We start from the raw sequence: 17,774 nt of genomic DNA on the forward strand, positions 1-17,774 counted from the left end.
TTTGTATGTATTTTGGGTTTTCTGTTTCTATGTGGGTTTGTTCTAGTTGTCTATTTCTATGTGTTGGTTTTCATGTTCGGCCGGGTATGGTTTCCAATCAGAGGCAGGTGTCTTACGTTGTCTCTGATTGGAAGCCATACTTAGGCAGCCTGTTTTTCCTTTGGGGTTGTGGGTAGTTGTTTTCCGTTTTAGCCTTTGTACCTGACGGGACTGTGTTGGTCGTTTTTGTTATTTTGTCAAGTGTCATCATTAAAATATTGAAAATGAGCACTATCCACGCTTGGTCTCTATTTCACGACCCCTATGACAGGTCTCTGCACCACCTGCCCTGAATGACGGGTCGCCACTGAATGTAATATAACTCAGTCTTTTTATTTAATTTTTTATTTAACCTTTATTTAACTAGGCAAGTCAGTTAAGAACAAATTCGTATTTACAATGGTGGCCTACCAAACGGCAAAAGGCCTCATGCGGGGGCTGGGATTAAAATATAAATATAGGACAAAACACACATCACGACAAGAGAGACAACACTACATAAAAAGAGACCTAAGACAACAACATAGCATGGTAGAAACAGAACATGACAACAACATGGTAGCAGCACAAAGCATGGTACAATCATTATTGGTCACAGATAACAGCGCAAAGGGCAAAAGGGTAGAGACAACAATTCATCACGCAAAGCAGCTACAACTGTCAGTAAGAGTGTCCATGATTGAGTCTTTGAATGAAGAGTGAGATAAAACTGTCCAGTTTAAGAGGGTTTTATAAATAAGCATCAACCAGTGGGTCTTGCGAAGGGTATACAGAGATGACCAGTTTACGGAGGAGTATAGAGTGCAGTGATGTGTCCTATAAGGAGCATTGGTGGCAAATCTGATGGCCGAATGGTAGAGAACATCTAGCCGCTCGAGAGCATACCTGCGATCTATAAAGTATGTCTCCGTAATCTAGCATGGGTAGGATGGTCATCTGAATCAGGGTTAGTTTGGCAGCTGGGTGAAAGAGGAGTGATTACGATAGAGGAAACCAAGTCTAGATTTAACTTTAGCCTGTAGTTTTGATATGTGCTGCGAGAAGGACAGTGCACCGTCTAGCTATACTCCCAAGTACTTGTATGAGGTGACTACCTCAAGCTCGAGTCATGTTCAAGGGCTAGGTTGGAGCCAGACCCAATTGTGTAAAATGTTTCATTCATTCATTCACCTGTTTATTTTAATAGTCTTCTTTTTTTTTTACTTGTTGAATAGTCCATTAAAAGTTAATGTATAATTGACGTGTGACGTGTCGGGTGTATTTACCATGACTAGTAGTCATCACTAGTTCCAATTTTTTATTCTTTTTCATGAATTTTTACAACAATTTTGAGTTTGTATCTGCACCATCAAGTTGAAACCGTGCATAGTATTTGTAGGAACCAATGGGATGTTACTATTGAGGAAATCCCTCCTCCTTGAAACCGAAAGAAGAAGCGCTCTCCGGTTGGCCAGGGAAGGCTGGCGGTATTTCCTTCCGTGGGTTATCTGTAAAACGTGCTGCTGCTCTGTGTGAAGAGCTAACAGCTAGGTCAATACGGGAAAGGTAGACCTGGAAAAGGTGAGTGCCCGGCTTGATTTGTAACTATGCTATGGAAATGGAGACGACATTAATTAAATGTATAAACTCGTAAAAAGAATCACATTTTCTTACTCGTGTTTTCAGCTGACGTCTGACTGAGGCCAACCGGGAAACGGTGTTCATTCACTCGCTGAGTTGAGGCGGCTAGTGTTAGCATAGCAATCTGCATCAAGTGAGTATGGCAGCCATTGAATGTGGTGGTCCAAGCTGCGTTTTCGACGAATTGTTTTAAATCAAATTTAGGAAATCAAACATACTTTGGGTGAATTTAAAGCAGTCTGTGTTTATCGTGATATTTATCCTACTTGTATAGCCTTATTTGGTGAACAAAGCCGTATGAAACCAATGTGCGGCCTATCCTTTCTAACAAGCGCAGTACGCGCACTTTTTCGGACGGCACACACTGTTGCTAGCAAGCGAGCTAATTGTATGCGTTGGTCTCGGCTTAATTACACATTTACCAGTAGCAACTAATTACTGCTACTTGTAAAACATTAGCTACAGTTGTTAGTTAACGTTATGTAGTTAACAAAAAGTACATGTCGGGCTGACTAGCTAGTTACTCAAAGTCCGCACACAAGGCCTGAGAACTAGGCCAACATTTTTCGCTGCTGGAGAGGACTTCCCACATTTATCCATAATGTGTCTCCATAATGACAGGCCTAATACAACTGGTAAAATGGATTTACCTTGTTCTCAGCATTTCGCACTTTCTGATATTGGTTCGTCACATAAATTATTTAATCTGAACTATATTAGTGATTATAGGGAATGGTTTAAGAAAACATTGTGAAATGGTGTAACAAGACACATTGCTTTAAAATCGATTTTTAAACTGGAGTATAAAAATCGAAAAACCCCAACAGTTTGCTTTTTATTAAATAAAGCGTTTTACTTTAATGTGTGGCTGTAGGCAGCCTGATTTAAAAAAAAAAAAATGTTTTATTTATTTCTCCAGTCATAATCCTTCTGGAGCTAGATGGATCTCTTTCCTTTCCATCGTGAGTCCAGTACATCAAGTTTTATTATACTATTATTCAGTCACTACTACGACAATTGTATAGCCAGTAATGAAGAGAATCTGTTCCTCTCTCTCCTGGCTTCAACATTCTAGCCAATGTTATGCTAGCTAGTGCTACATACAGGGTTTGAGGCAAACTTTTTTTTCACCATCATCCCAAAGTGCAATTTAAATCTTCCCATACTGAAGATGACCAGTACCAAATAAAAAAAATGTTTACTGGTAGCCTACTACTGAAATTGATAAATGGGTCTGTCAACTTAGCCAGCAATTGAAATGTAAAAGATTGCCCCTAAAAATTACAACATTGGAGTAATACTTAAATCTATTTAGCATAAATGTACACTATTAGTCTACATGTAAAAGTATAGCCTAGGTTTTATGCTTTATTGGCTATGTACAGCCTCATGTCCACAGCAACGCTTACGCGAGGGATGAGCCAGAAATGTAACCAAACTTGAGACTTTTAATTACATACATATAGGCTAAACGGTGGTCATGTTTTACAATTATAATGTAGGATAATTAATGTCTAAAGTCTTGGTTCTGTTGATGTAATTGAGGCAGAGGTTCTTTAGATCAAATGGTCAACATATTAGCAACCCTTGTTGCATCTGTAGATCTCCCCTCTTTCAAAATTTTGAATGGGTATTTTAATCTCTGCCACATTGAAATTACACGTGTGTGTGTGCGGTGCCTTTTGCATTTAAGAACATTTGTCCATCGCCTACTCCTGTGTGCACATTGCTGTGCTTGTAATGTAAAGAAATAATAGTTGGTGTCAACATTTTAAGCTAAACGTTCTCATCTGTTGCATCAGCCTCATTGCTTTTTTAAATGTATTTTTATGTACAGTAGGCCTAGTTGTATGAATTTTGGATCTATCGTCCCAGGGCTGTCCTTGAGTCTGTTTGGACCGTCCCCGACTATATAGCATACCCAGAGAGAGCACAATATTCAATCCTCTCTTTGGAACTGTTGGTTGATTATTTCTCATTTTATCTCCCCTGCTGTGTAGGCTCTAATAATGATTGGTAGGACTGTGGAAGCAACTTGTGCTGCTCTTCTCGCGCACTTGACTCTGCTGCAGCGCTTTCTCAACACCAATGACTGTACTCAACACACACAGCACCACTCATTCTCAGCAACCGACTGCCTGATAGTCAGCAGCAGCAGGGCACAGATAAAATAAATAATAATTCGATGCCATGATGGCCGCACTGCAATCTTGACGTAGCTCAAAAACCCACGACCAATACATTTTCACCCGCGACATACTTTTCAAACCTGCTGGCAGCACACAAATAGTGATCAATTTGGTGTGTGTGACCTTTTATTTAACTAGGCAAGTCAGTTGAGAACAAATTATTTACAATGAAGACCTACACCGGCTAAACCCGGATGACGCTGGGCCAATTGTGCGCCGCCCTATGGGATTCCCAATCACGGCAGTTGTGATACAGCCTGGATTCAAACGAGGTTGTCTGAAGTGACGCCTCTAGCACTGAGATGCAGTGCCTTAGACCGCTAAGCCACTCGGGAGCAGTTGCAGGTGACCAGATTTGTAATTTCTGTGGTAAATTTGGGTTGACTTTGCATATCCTTATGGGGCCAGTTAGGGGCCATTGGTAAATTAGTGTACATGGGACAATAACATTCCAGATGGCTCCAAATTTCAATGACTTAACCTCAAACCAACTGTAAATTGCAGAAATTCTTATACAAATATTGAAAGCGTTTGAGAACTAAAAGGTGTGCAACATGAGAATATTATAATTTACTGTGTAATTTATTGACGGCCCCTGACTAACCCCAGCGATTCAAAGTAAAACCAACTTGGCCACGGTTGCACACCAGCAACTCATGCCACCTGCGAACACACACTCATCAAACAAACACACAGCATTTCTTAATTAACCAAATCTAAATCAACAGACATCGGGCTGTCTGCAGCCACACATTAATTTGTTTTTTTATTTAATAAGAGGCCAAGTGCAGTTTCCCTTTAATGTTATAGCTAGCTCACTTTGATTTCGCCTCTTTGTAGCTTGTGTTGAAACTATTTCATTGTTGACAGGGTGTTCCCATAACATGAGCTTCTGGATAAATTCAATCTTTTCATAAAATTATGAGTTGGTGATTATTTCCTACCCACTTCAAAAGGCCATACTAGTTCTGAAGATCTGCATGGTGCTTCAAGGTCTGTTTGCCACTCCTTTATCTGGTTTCAGATTTTAAGATGTCCTACTCCTCATCACGAAGCTCCTCGCGCAACACTGACTGCAAGGTATATGTAGGTGACCTAGGCAACGGTGCTGCCAAGGGGGAGTTGGAGCGGGCGTTCAACTACTATGGACCTTTGCGCAGTGTCTGGGTGGCCAGGAACCCACCTGGTTTTGCCTTTGTCGAGTATGAAGATCCCAGAGATGCTGAGGATGCGACGAAGGGCATGGATGGCAAGTGAGTACACGTGCGGTTGAATTGCATACAGCAGCAGCAGCACAGTATGGAGTGGATTCATAGGCTCAATCTATGACACTTAAACTTCAACTATTTTTTTTCAGATTATTATTTTTTTCTCAATTGTATGCCCCAAAATGCCATCTATTCTTAAACCATTGTCATGTTTCAGAGTGCTCTGTGGTGCCCGCATAAGAGTGGAGTTGTCAACGGGTATGTCTCGCAAGTCGCGCCACGACCGCCCCAGCCGCCGGCACTTCGACCCCAACGACCGCTGCTACCAATGTGGCGAGAATGGCCATTATGCATATGACTGCTATCGCTTTAGCAAGAGGGGGGGTGGCCGCCGCAGCAGGTACAGTGTAGAGGCTGTCTTCTCAAGAATGTCACTTACACTGTTATTGGAATGTCACTTTTGTTGAATGACATTCAACGACATGGTGGCTCCAAGAGAACGTACTTTTTGTGGAGGCATCATACATACTTGTCTTTAAATGCTACACCTTTCTACTGCACATATTTGATCAATGATCCTCTCCCAGGTCCCGCTCACGGTCAAGATCCAGGGGAAGGCGTTACCGCTCACGCAGCCGAAGCAACGGCCGCGACCGGTGAGTGGCTCTGAGTCAACTTGCAGGGGTCCTTTTGTGACAATTTTTTGAAAGACTGTCTCTTTATTTGATCACTTATTCTAGCCGAACTCGAACCTGTCTGAAATTCGAAGAGACCGACTTGACTGATTCAGATCAATGTTCTCTTAATTGCTATTAATAGCTTTATGAGTTCCCTTATCTCCCTCCAGCAGGCGTTATAAATCCCCATCATACTCAAAGCGCAGAAGCAGGTAAGACTTAATCTACTGCAGAAATTGGTGAACATATTTTTCTCATAGTATTTTTTTTCTGACTTAGTTTGTAGCTATCATCCCAACTACAGTGCCTTCAGGAAGCGTTCACACCCCTTGATTGTTCTACGTTGTGGGATTAAAATTGATTTAATTGTCCTTTTTTTGTCAACGATCTACACAATACTCTGTCAAAGTGGAAGGAACTTGTGGGTACACTAGCAGAATTTGATTACCAAGGTTAGAGGTTCCAAGCCTGTCCTATTAATTATATCTCTGTGCTGCTGCATTGTAGGGGTGTTGCCTAGGCAACTGAAGACTCATTTGCTTGTTTCAACAAGGAGCAACGAAGTTTAATCACATTGTTAAAAAATGCTAATGCATAAGTATTCAACCCCTTCAAATCAAATTTATTTATATTGCCCTTCGTATATCAGCTGAAATCTCAAAGTGCTGTACAGAAACCCAGCCTAAAACCCCAAACAGCAAGCAAAGCATGTGAAAGAAGCACGGTGGCTAGGAAAAACTCCCTAGAAAGGCCAAAAACCTAGGAAGAAACCTAGAGAGGAACCAGGCTATGAGGGGTGGCCAGTCCTCTTCTGGCTGTGCCGGGTGGATATTATAACAGAACATGGTCAAGTTGTTAAAATGTTCATAAATGACCAGCATGGTCAAATAATAATCATAGTAGTTGTCGAGGGTGCAACAAGCACGTCCGGTGAACAGGTCAGGGTTCCGTAGCCGCAGGCAGAACAGTTGAAACTGGAGCAGCAGCATGGTCAGGTGGACTGGGGACAGCAAGGAGTCATCATGCCAGGTAGTCCCGAGGCATGGTCCTAGGGCTCAGGTCCTCCGAGAGAAAGAGAGAATTAGAGAGAGCATATTTAAATTCATACAGGACACCGGATAAGACAAGAGAAATACTCCAGATGTAACAGACTGACCCTAGCCCCCCGACACAAACTACTGCAGCATAAATACTGGAGGCTGAGACAGGAGGGATCAGAAGACACTGTGGCCCCATCCGATGATACCCCCGGACAGGGCCAAACAGGCAGGATATAACCCCACCCACTTTGCCAAAGCACAGCCCCCACACCACTGGAGGGATGTCTACAACCACCAACTTACCGTCCGAAGACAAGGCCGAGTATAGCCCACAAAATCTCCGCCAAGGCACAACCCAAGGGGGGGCGCCAACCCAGACAGGAAGACCACGTCAGTGACTCAACCCAATCAAGTGACGCACCCCTCCCATGGACGGCATGGAAGAACACCAGTAAGTCAGTGACTCAGCCCCTGTAATAGGGTTAGAGGCAGAGAATCCCAGTGGAAAGAGGGGAACCGGCAAGGCAGAGACAGCAAGGGCGGTTTGTTGCTCCAGCCTTTCCGTTCACCTTCACACTCCTGGGCCAGACTATACTTAATCATAGGACCTACTGAAGAGATAAGTCTTCAGTAAAGACTTAAAGGTTGAGACTGAGTCTGCGTCTCTCACATGGGTAGGCAGACCATTCCATAAAAATGGAGCTCTATAGGAGAAAGCCCTACCTCCAGCCGTTTGCTTAGAAATTCTAGGGACAATTAGGAGGCCTGCGTCTTGTGACCGTAGCGTACGTGTAGGTATGTACGGCAGGACCAAATCGGAAAGATAGGAAGGAGCAAGCCCATGTAATGCTTTGTAGGTTAGCAGTAAAACCTTGAGTCAATACATTTTAGAATCACCTTTGGCAGTGATTACAGCTGAGTCTGGGCAAATCTGAGCTTTGCACACATGGATTGTCCAATTATTTATTTTAAGAATCAATGGACAAATGAACTGTCAGGTTGGTTGTTGATCATTGCTGGACAGCCATTTAAGGCTTGCCCTAGATTTACAAGCCGATATTTAAGTAAAAACTAGAACATTCAATTTCGTCTTGTTAAGCAATTGTTTTAGGTTATTGTCCTGCTGAAAGGTGAATTAGTCTCCCAGTGTCTGTTGGAAAGCAGACAAACAGGTTTTCTGCTAGAATTTTGCCTGTGCTTAGCTCTTACATTTATTTGTATCCTTTAAAAAAAACTCAATAGTCCTTGCAGATGACAAGCATACCCATAACATGATGCAGCCACCACCATGCTTTAAAATATGAAGTGGTACTCCGTGTTGAGTTTGATTCGTCCCGACGATAACGCTTTGTATTCAGGACATGAAGTTAATTTCTCTGCCACGTCTTTTGCAAGTTTTACTTTAGTGCCTTATTGCTAACATGATGCATGTTTTGGAATATTTTTTATTTTGTGTAGGCTTCCTTTTCACTGTCCATTAGGTTAGTATTGTGGAGTAACTACAATGTTGTTGGTCCATCCTCAGTTTTTGCCTATCACAACCATAAAACTCAACTGTTTGGCATCATGGTGAAATCCCTGAGTGGTTTCCTTCCTCTCCGTCAACTAAGTTAGGAAGGCCGCATGTATCTTTGTAGTGACTGGGTGTATTGATACACCATCTAAAGTGTAATTAAGGACTTCTCCATGCTCAACGGGTTATTCAATGTCTGCTTTTCTTTTTGTTTTTACAATTGTCCATCTACCAATAGGTGGTGCCCTTTGCGAGGCATTGGAAAAACTCCTTGGTCTTTGTGGTTGAATCTGTTTGAAATTCTATGCTATTATAGTTTTTTTTTTTTTTTTTTTTACAGCTGAGGTAGTAATTAAAAAAAAAACATGGTTAACACTAATTTCACAGTGAGTCCATGCAATGTATTATGTGAATTGTTAACCACTTTTTAAGAACCTATTTAGGCTTGCCATTAACAGGGTTGAATACCTATTGACTCAACTTTTATTTTTTTATTAATAATAAAAACATGATTCCACTTTGACATGGGGTATTGTGTGTAGATCAGAGATACAATCGCAACTTAATCCATATTAAATTCAGGCTGTAACACAAAGTGGATAAAGTCAAGGGGTTTGAAGGCACTATAGGCACCCTACCCTTAGTTTGCTTATAGTGGATAGAGCAGCTTTGAATAGATGACATGATGACGCTGAGGGTATTGTCTTTGCACAGTAGATCTGGGTCCCCAGCACGTTCCAAGTCCAGAAGTCCAGTGCGCAGGTCGTCCAGAAGTCCAGTGCGCAGGTCGTCCAGAAGTCCAGTGCGCAGGTCGTCCAGAAGTCCAGTGCGCAGGTCGTCCAGAAGTCCAGTGCGCAGGTCGTCCAGAAGTCCAGTGCGCAGGTCGTCCAGAAGTCCAGTGCGCAGAGCAGCAAGGTAAGGCTCACATACACGATAGTCAGTATTGAAGTGGTCTTTCAACATGGTAGGCCCATCGTGCAACTGAAAGTAATGACTGATAAAAAATTGATTGTAAGTGGTACTTTCATTTTGTGTAGTCTCGCCACTGCCCCTTCTAAGTGGTTTTCATCAATGTTGAAAACCAACCTATATTGCACCCAAGGCTGTACTGTCATGGCAGAGGCAGCTTACTGGTGAAATCTATTCCTTGGGAGAATAATACAGGACTTTGGCACGGTTTAAAGTAGACCTAATCTACAATCTGACTAGAAGACCTGGTAATTGCTATATGTTGAATGTATGCCAATAACCAAGTTTCCATTCAACTATTTTTGTGAGTAAAGTACCTGTTGGATAAACAAGAAAACCCTAAAATTGTTAAATGTCGTCAAAACAAAATACGCTAGACGGGTGGGTAATTTTTTTTTTTTTGTGATTAGATTATGCGGTGAATTGAGGTGTAAACAATTTATTGTGCAATTGTTTCAGATTGTTTTATGGTCACGTACAGGGTTGCAGGTGTGATTGCCGGGTACAATGAAAATATTAGGCTTTGCGCTCCAACATACATTTTAGTCATTTAGCAGACGCTCTTATCCAGAGCGACTTACAGTAGTGAATGCATACATTTCATAAAAAAAATTTTGTACTGGCCCCCCGTGGGAATCGAACCCACAACCCTGGCATTGCAAACGCCATGCTCTACCAACTGAGCCACAGGGAAGGCCAACATGCAGGACTAGTGAAATAAAATAATGAAAATGGTTATAAAATGAACTATATAAATAACACTACATTATAAATAACACTATACATACAGAGCGACTTACAAATTGGTGCATTCACCTTATGATATCCAGTGGAACAACCACTTTACAATAGTGCATCTAAATCTTTTGGGGGGGGGTTAGAAGGATTACTTTATCCTATCCCAGGTAACACTATACATACTAATAACTGAGGCAGTGATGAATAAGTGTCCATTGGGATGGAGGCAGAGTAAACGCTGTTGGTGGAATGACCATAAGGGGAGCAGGAGAGAAATGTCCATGGTGGGGGAGCTGACTAGTGGTGGCTATTCAGCAGCCTGAGGGGAGAAACTATTGGCCAGTGGTTCAGTTTGTAGCATCATGCCTGTATCTGAGTGATTGAAGTGGGGAGAACAGGGTGTGGCTGGTGTCCCTGATGATCTTCCTGCGACCTGTAGGGCACCCAATGGTGTGTTTGGCTGCACGTATCACCCTCTGAAGAGCCTTGCGGTCCACAGCAAGTGGACTGCAAGGTGGTGTTGGAGTTGCTGTACCAGGCTGTGATGCAGTCCAACAGTATGCTCTCTGGTGCGCCTGTAGAAAACTGAGGGCCCTCGGGGACAGGCTGGGGGTGGCCCGTCAAGAAGTCCAGGACTCAGTTGCAAAGGGAGGAGTTCAGACCCAGGGTTCTGAGCTTTGTAATGAGCTTATTTTTATTTTATTTAACTAGGCAAGTCAGTTAAAAACAAATTCTTATTTTCAGTGACAGCCTAGGAACAGTGTGTTAACTGCCTTGTTCAGGGGCAGAATGACAGAGTTTTACATTGCCAGCTCTGGGATTCGATGTCGCAACCTTTGGGTTACTAGTCCAACGCTCTAACCACTAGGCTACCTAGAAAGGGTTGAGGGGGGGGAAGCGATATGGCCTTTGACTAGCCTCTCGAAGCCCTGATGGCGGAAGTGCGTGCTACTGGTCGGTAGTCATTCAGTTGGCTCACTTTCCTTTTCTTGTGCACATGGATGATAGTGGACATCTTGAAGCAGTTGGGTATAGAGTAGAGGTAGACTGATTATGATTTTTTTTTAATATATATATATTTTGTAATAATGACAATTACAACAATACTGAATGAACACTTTTATTTTAACTTACTGTAAATTCCGGACTATAAGCCGCAACTTTTTTCCCAGGCTTTGAACCTCGCGGCTTAAACAATGAAGTGGCTAATATATGGATTTTTCCCGCTTTCAATTTTTTTCTTCTTAAAAAAAACACATTCTGTGACGTGCTCAGTTTTTTGGCGGCATGAAGCTTTCATTAGACCAATGAAATTGCCGAACGGGTTAAGGTCAAACAACTTTGTTTACTGTTTAGATTAAATCGAGCGCTCTCAAACTTCCCATCATTCTGATTACGGTGGTCATTTTGTCACCCTCATCATGGCAAAGACACGGAGAAATGCATATGATGCAGCTTTCAAGTTGAAGGCGATTGATCTGGCTGTTGGAAAAGGAAATAAAGCTGCTGCACGGGAGCTTGGTCTTAATGAGTCGATGATAAGATGGAAACAGCAGCGTGAGGAATTGACTCAGTGCAAAAAGACAACTAAAGCTTACTGCTAATAATTGTTTTTGTTTGTTACAAGCCGTGTTTCGTTAAAGCCTGTGTAAAGTTCATTTGTTTCAATGTACCGGTAGGCACCTGCGGCTTAGACATGGGCGGCTTATTTATGTTCAAAATAATATATTTTTTTTTTTAATTCAGTGGGTGCGGCTTATATTCAGGTGCGCTTAATAGTCCGGAAATTACAGTAATATAATACATGAATAAAATCAATTTAGTCTCAAATAATGAATTATGTTTGGTTTAAATAATGCAAAAACAGTGTTGGAGAAGAAAGTAGAAGTGCAATATGTGCCATGTAAAAAAAAAAAGCTAACGTTTAAGTTCCTCTGCTCAGAACATGAGAACATATGAAAGCTGGAGGTTCCTTTTAACATGAGTCTTCAATATTCCCAGGTAAGAAGTTTTAGGTTGTAGTTATAATAGGACTATTTCTCTCTATACCATTTGTATTTCATATACCTTTGACTATTGGATGTTCTTATAGGCACTATAGTATTGCCAGCTTAATCTTGGGGGTTGATAGGCTTGAAGACAAACAGCGCAATGCTTGAAGCACAGCGAGAGCTGCTGGCAAACGCTGGAAAGTGCTGTTTGAACGAATGCTTACGAGCCTGCTGCTACCTACCACTGCTCTATCATATCATAGACTTAATTATAATATAATAAACACATAGAAATACGAGCCTTAGGTCATTAGTATGGTCAAATCCAGAAAACATTTCAAAAATAAAATGTTTATTCTTTCAGTGAACTATGGAACCCGTTCCGTATTTTATCGAATGGGTGGCATCCCTAAGTCTAAATATTGCTGTTACATTGCACAACCTTCAATGTTGTCATAATTATGTAAAATTCTGGCAAATTAATTACGGTCTTTGTTAGGAAGAAATGGTCTCCACACAGTTTGCAATGAGCCAGGCGGCCCAAACTGCTGCATACACCGTGACTCTGCTTGCACAGAACGCAAGAGAAGTAGCACAATTTCCCTTGTTAAAATGAATTCATATTAGCAGGCAATATTAACTAAATATGCAGGTAAAAAAAATATGCTTGTGTATTGATTTTAATAAAGGCATTGAGGTTTGTGGTTAGGTACACTGGTGCAACGACAGTGCTTTTTTTTTTTTGCGAATGCGCTTGTTAAGTAGGCTGTGATTCAATGATATATTAACATGCACCGCATTGATTATATGCAACGCAGGACAAGCTAGATAACTACACATGGTTGATATTACTAGTTTAACTAGTGATTGTTTAGATTCATTGTTTTTTTTATAAGTTTAATGCTAGCTAGCAACTTACCTTGGCTCCTTACTGCACTCGCTTAACAGGTGGTCAGCCTGCCATGCAGTCTCCTCGTGGAATGCAATGTAATCGGCATCCAAAAATGCAGATTACCGATTTGTTAATTTGAAATCAGCCCTGATTAATCGGTCGACCTCTATTATAGAGGCCTGAGCTAGGGGGAGATTGAAAATGTCAGAACATAAAAGCCAGCTGGTCTACACATGCTGAGGGCACGGCTAGAGATGCCATTTGGGCTGGCAGCCTTGTTAAGGTTAACACGTTTTGAAAGACTTATGTCCTCAGGAGAGACTGAGTATGTAGCCCACGTTTTCAACGGGGGCTCTCCTCGGCAGCTCGGGGTCATTGTGCTCAAATCTTGAGAAAAATATGTTTACCTTGTGTGGTAGGGGGGCATTGGTGACTGATGTGGCTGGCTTTCTTTTTGTAATCTGTGTTAGAAGTCCCTGCCACATACGCCTTGTATCCGACCCGTTGAATTGCTCCTCCACTTTGTCTCTACTTGTTTCGCCATGATCAATCTGCATAAGTCAATTATTGTCCTTGGTCCATGGTTTTAGATTCAGGTACGTTTTGAAAGAGCCTATTGGTAAACATTAACTAAGCATTTTGTTTTTTATGGATCCGGTGATTGAGTCTGCATATTCGTTGACATCTCCAGAGGCAACCCGGAACATATTCCTGTCCACGTGATCAAAACAGTCTTGGAGCGTGAATTCTGATTGGTCGGACCAACGCTGTACCGACCTGATCACCGGAACTTCCCTCTAGAGTCTTTGTTTGTAAGCGGGGAGAAGCAAGATGAAGTCATGGTCGGATTTTCCGAAAGGACCTTATATCTGTGTCAAAGGTGTGTAGCAATGGTTGAGTAGAATTTCTGTGAGTTAGTCGGTGTTGGTAATAATTTGGGAGCACGGTTCTGATTACTTTTATTAAAGTCGCCTGCAACAGTTTACTCTGCCTCCGGGAATGCAGTCTCCAGTTTGTTCAGGGTCCAATGAAGACCTTTGAGGGCCTTTTTGGTGTTGGCTTGGGGCGAGATCTACACACCAATGGCGATTTAATCCTGGTGAACTCTCTCAAAGATAAAAAGGACAGCATTTTATGACCAAGTATTCCAAGTCGGCGGAGCAGAAACTCAAGTTCCTGTAAGTTTCCACCGACGCACCATGTGTTGGTCATAAAGCAGAGCCCACCGCTGTTGCCAGAGAACCCGCTTCCTATCTGCTCAAAACCGTAAAACCTGCTGGTTGTATATCATCTGTCTGGGTGTCGGAGGAAAGCAAAGCCTCAGGAAGAAAAAAAAGTGTTGCAGGATCTGATGTCCCACTCACTGGAAGGAGATCCTTGCTCTGAGTTTGTAAAGTTTGGTCATTAATGATTGAACATGGGTGAGTACTATAATCAAATCAAAGTTTATTTCTCATGTGCACCGAATACAACGGGTGTAGACCTTACAGTGAAATGCTTACTTACAAGCCCTAACCAACAGTGCAATTTAAGTACAAAATGGGTATTGGGTAAATGAGATGGAGAGAAAGAAAACAGTGAAAGGCTTTATACAGGTGGTACAGTGTCTGGGGGCACCGGTTAGTTGGGCTAATTGAGGTAATATGTACATGTAGGTATAGATGATAAACAGAGTAGCAGCAGCGTAAAAGAGGGGTTGGCGGGACACAATGCAAATAGTCCGGGTAACCATTTGATTACCTGTTCAGGAGTGTTATGGCTTGGGGGTAAAAGTTGTTGAGAAGCCTTTTGGTCCTAGACTTGGTGTTTCCGGTATCGCTTGCTATGCGGAAGCAGAGGGAACAGTATGGCTGGTGTCTTTGACAGTTTTTAGGGCCTTCTTCTGACACCGCCTGGTATAGAGGTCCTGGATGGCAGGCAGCTTAGCCCCACTGATGTGCTGGGCTGTAAGCACTAACCTCTGGTGCCTTGCGGTCGGAGGCCGAGCAGTTGCCATACCAGGCAGTGACGCAATCAGTCAGGATGCTCTCTGGTGCAGCTGTAGAACCTTTTGAAGATCTGAAGACCCATGCCAAATCTTTTCAGTCTCCTGAGGGGGAATCGGTTTTGTCGTGCCCTCTTCATGACTGTCTTGGTGTGTTTGGACCATGTTAGTTTGTTGGTATGTGGACACCAAGGAACTTGAAGCTTTCAACCTGCTCTACTGCAGCCCCGCCGATGAGAATGGGGGCGTGCTCGGTCCTCCTTTTCCTGTAGTCCACAATCATCTCCTTTGTCTTGATTACGTTGACGGATAGGTTGTTATTCTGGCACCACCCGGCCAGGTCTCAGACCTCCCTATAGGCTCTTGTCGGTGATCAGGCCTACCACTGTTGTGTTGTCTGCAAACTTAATTATGGTGTTGGAGTCGTGCTTGGTCATGCAGTCGTGGGTGAACAGGGAGTACAGGAGGGGACTGAGCACGCACCCCTGAGGGGTCTAGTGTTGCGGATCAGCGTGGCAGGTGTTGCTACCTACCCTCACCACCTGGGGGTGGCCCGTCAGGAAGTCCAAGATCCAGTTGCAGAGGGAGGTGTTTAGTCCCAGGGTCCTTAGCTTAGTGATGAGCTTTGAGGGCATTATGGTGTTGAACGCTGAGCTGTCGTCAATTAATAATCTGTAATGGAAGACTGTTTGCCCAGCATCTTAGTGAGATTAAGACCCTGCCACATCTGCGCCTCCGTCAGGCGTCTTTTCTGCCTACTCTCCGGTAGGACTCCCAAGCACCTCGGCTCCTCGCCGAAGAAGCTAGTCTATTGTTCTGTTGTCTCAGGGATTTCTGGGAGGTCAGGTGGACGGTGAGTACCCAGCGATTCGTATTCCAAAAGTTCTACCCGTGTGTGAGTAGTAATGCACGAAACAAACTAAGGAAATTTGAGAAACACTAGAAAAAAACTAAGAAACCTGAGATGTTTTATCGAAGCTCAAGGCGCCCTCTTAGCCATTGTTGATAGAAAACAATGTTGCGGCAGTGTGGCGTGGTCCTCACTTAGACTTAAAAAAGCGTGCACACTATATTAGGCTACAGTTTCAATAAATTGTGGTTAACTTCACAAGGTGGATGAAAGTGCATCGTGATAAGCTTGATGCTCCTTTCCAATAGATGGGTCATCTGTGTTTGGCTGCCAATTGACCACTACAAATGATCTTGCTCTTATCCATAATCTCATGTAGCCTACCCTCTGCACTGTATCTGTAAACTGTTTGCTAGAGTGCATGTCAAGACCAGTGTGCATTTGTTTATCGCAGGCTTTTTGCACAAAAACCATTGACGAAGTAAAAAAAAAACGGGCTGGATTTATTACATTTTTTTCAGTAAATGAAAGTTTTCAGAAAATTCACAAAGCTCTGACGAAGGCCGTGAGGCCGATACGTAAGCTCATTAAATATCAGTGATACTATTAAGTGCAGTGTGCGGTTTCCTTTTTCCTTCATCCTGTTTCAACTGTTGCCATGCACCTGCAAAAAGATTGCTCAGATGAGCGAGTGCCTTTTGAATTTAGTAAATGAAAGTTGACAGTGCACTAAAAAAGCACTGTCATTATGCACAGCCTTTTATTCACAAGAAGCCAGTTTTATGACAACACCTCTGTTGGTAAAATGCCAATATTATATTTGCTTAAATCTTTGACAAATTGATGGAAACCTAGCTAGTGCTTGAAGTGGAATGAAATTGGGTGCCAGTACAAAAAATAACCAGTATTGCAATGAGGATTTAGAGTCCCCTCCTTGCCTACTGACCACCATGCTGTTTCTTCTGCAGTCGCTCCCGATCTCGCTCCCGTTCCGTGTCCCGCCCCAGGGCGCGCAGCGTCTCCAGATCTCGGTCCAAGTCCCGCTCAGCCACCACCAAGAGGGACAGGTATTGAACTTCAATCTTCACACCCCTACACATTTGTTTTCTGTCATGTGGCACTGACGTAAGACTATTTTTATTCATGCATGGAGAGTTAAATTCAACTGGTCAAAATGCGTCACCTGTCTAAACTGGTTTTCCCATCTTCTGCACTAGCGATGTAGTCTTTTTCCAGCTTTTATCCCAGATGACTTGCTATTGTGTAGTAATTGGGATTTCCAGATGCTCATTCAACTTTCAGTCTCTACCATTTTTAGCCCCTGTATCTAAACACAATGATATTTTCAATTAGGATTAGTGGTTTGAGTGCTGTGCACTATGCTGAAGGAATAGCTATGCTAATGTTCTTGCTTTGTTTCGAAGGTCGTGCTCCACTGAAAATGCTAACGGTCTTCATCCCTTGTTTCAGTCGATCCAGGTCTACGAGCCAGAGGAAAAGCCCCACTCCTGATGCCGACTGACCATGGGGGTGAGACCGCTCCCTGCCCTCTCCTGTTCCGCTGTCCCTGTTTGCCTAGGGGCTTGAAGCCATTTTACACCATTGTCTATGTATTTGATTTCTTTCTCCTCCTGTAATTTTTTTATTTATCCCTTGCTTTTCATCCTCTGGCTTTGGCATTATTTCATCTGTATGTACAAAGGATTCCCAAACTCCTTTTTCCATCATGTACATTTCAATGGCTCGTTTTACAGTATTTTTTTTATTTGTTTTTGCTTTCTGTGCGTTTAACTCCAGTTTGTCTGTGTCCCAACATTTTTTTAAGCTAAATGATTTGGGGTTTTATTTCATTTTCAATGTAAATGGCGGGATCTTTTTAATAAAATTAATCTTTACACTGTTATGTTAGTGATCTAATTCATGGTCCAAGTGGTTTTAACTGCTCACCATTGACTCAGATGTATTTTTTCAATTAAATAAATTGTCTAATTGGGATCAGAATCATTATGAATCACATTTAAACAATAGCTGATGTCAGTGTATTTAGTAGTTGGATTAAATTTT

General features: G+C 42.5%; 1 protein-coding gene across 7 annotated transcripts; it reads left to right on the plus strand.

Annotated features, from left to right (window-relative positions):
* The first annotated feature begins 1,468 nt into the window (after positions 1-1,468).
* On the plus strand, positions 1,469-17,696 carry LOC115154147 (serine/arginine-rich splicing factor 7). Of its 7 annotated transcripts, none has more exons than XM_029700074.1 (9): positions 1,469-1,599; positions 1,705-1,792; positions 4,873-5,101; positions 5,274-5,456; positions 5,644-5,712; positions 5,904-5,945; positions 9,001-9,201; positions 16,679-16,777; positions 17,181-17,696. In XM_029700074.1, the coding sequence occupies exons 3-9, from the start codon at positions 4,881-4,883 to the stop codon at positions 17,230-17,232; spliced, it is 867 nt and encodes a 288-aa protein (XP_029555934.1). In that variant the 5' UTR covers positions 1,469-1,599; positions 1,705-1,792; positions 4,873-4,880; the 3' UTR covers positions 17,233-17,696. The 7 variants fall into 7 exon arrangements, with proteins under 7 accessions (XP_029555934.1, XP_029555936.1, XP_029555937.1 ...); XM_029700076.1 differs by having other exon boundaries at positions 9,004-9,201; XM_029700077.1 differs by having other exon boundaries at positions 5,907-5,945.
* Positions 17,697-17,774: the final 78 nt, after the last annotated feature.

Source organism: Salmo trutta, chromosome 19, assembly GCF_901001165.1.
Source record: "Salmo trutta chromosome 19, fSalTru1.1, whole genome shotgun sequence".
Taxonomy (NCBI): domain Eukaryota; kingdom Metazoa; phylum Chordata; class Actinopteri; order Salmoniformes; family Salmonidae; genus Salmo; species Salmo trutta.

Bases quoted from the DNA above. Each gene is read 5' to 3' on its own strand.
- LOC115154147 (XM_029700074.1), top strand. From the start codon at position 4,881: ATGTCCTACTCCTCATCACGAAGCTCCTCGCGCAACACTGACTGCAAG. The intron at 5,457-5,643 runs GTACAGTGTAGA...ATCCTCTCCCAG, and splicing joins GGGGGTGGCCGCCGCAGCAG to GTCCCGCTCACGGTCAAGAT. The intron at 9,202-16,678 runs GTAAGGCTCACA...TTTCTTCTGCAG, and splicing joins CCAGTGCGCAGAGCAGCAAG to TCGCTCCCGATCTCGCTCCC.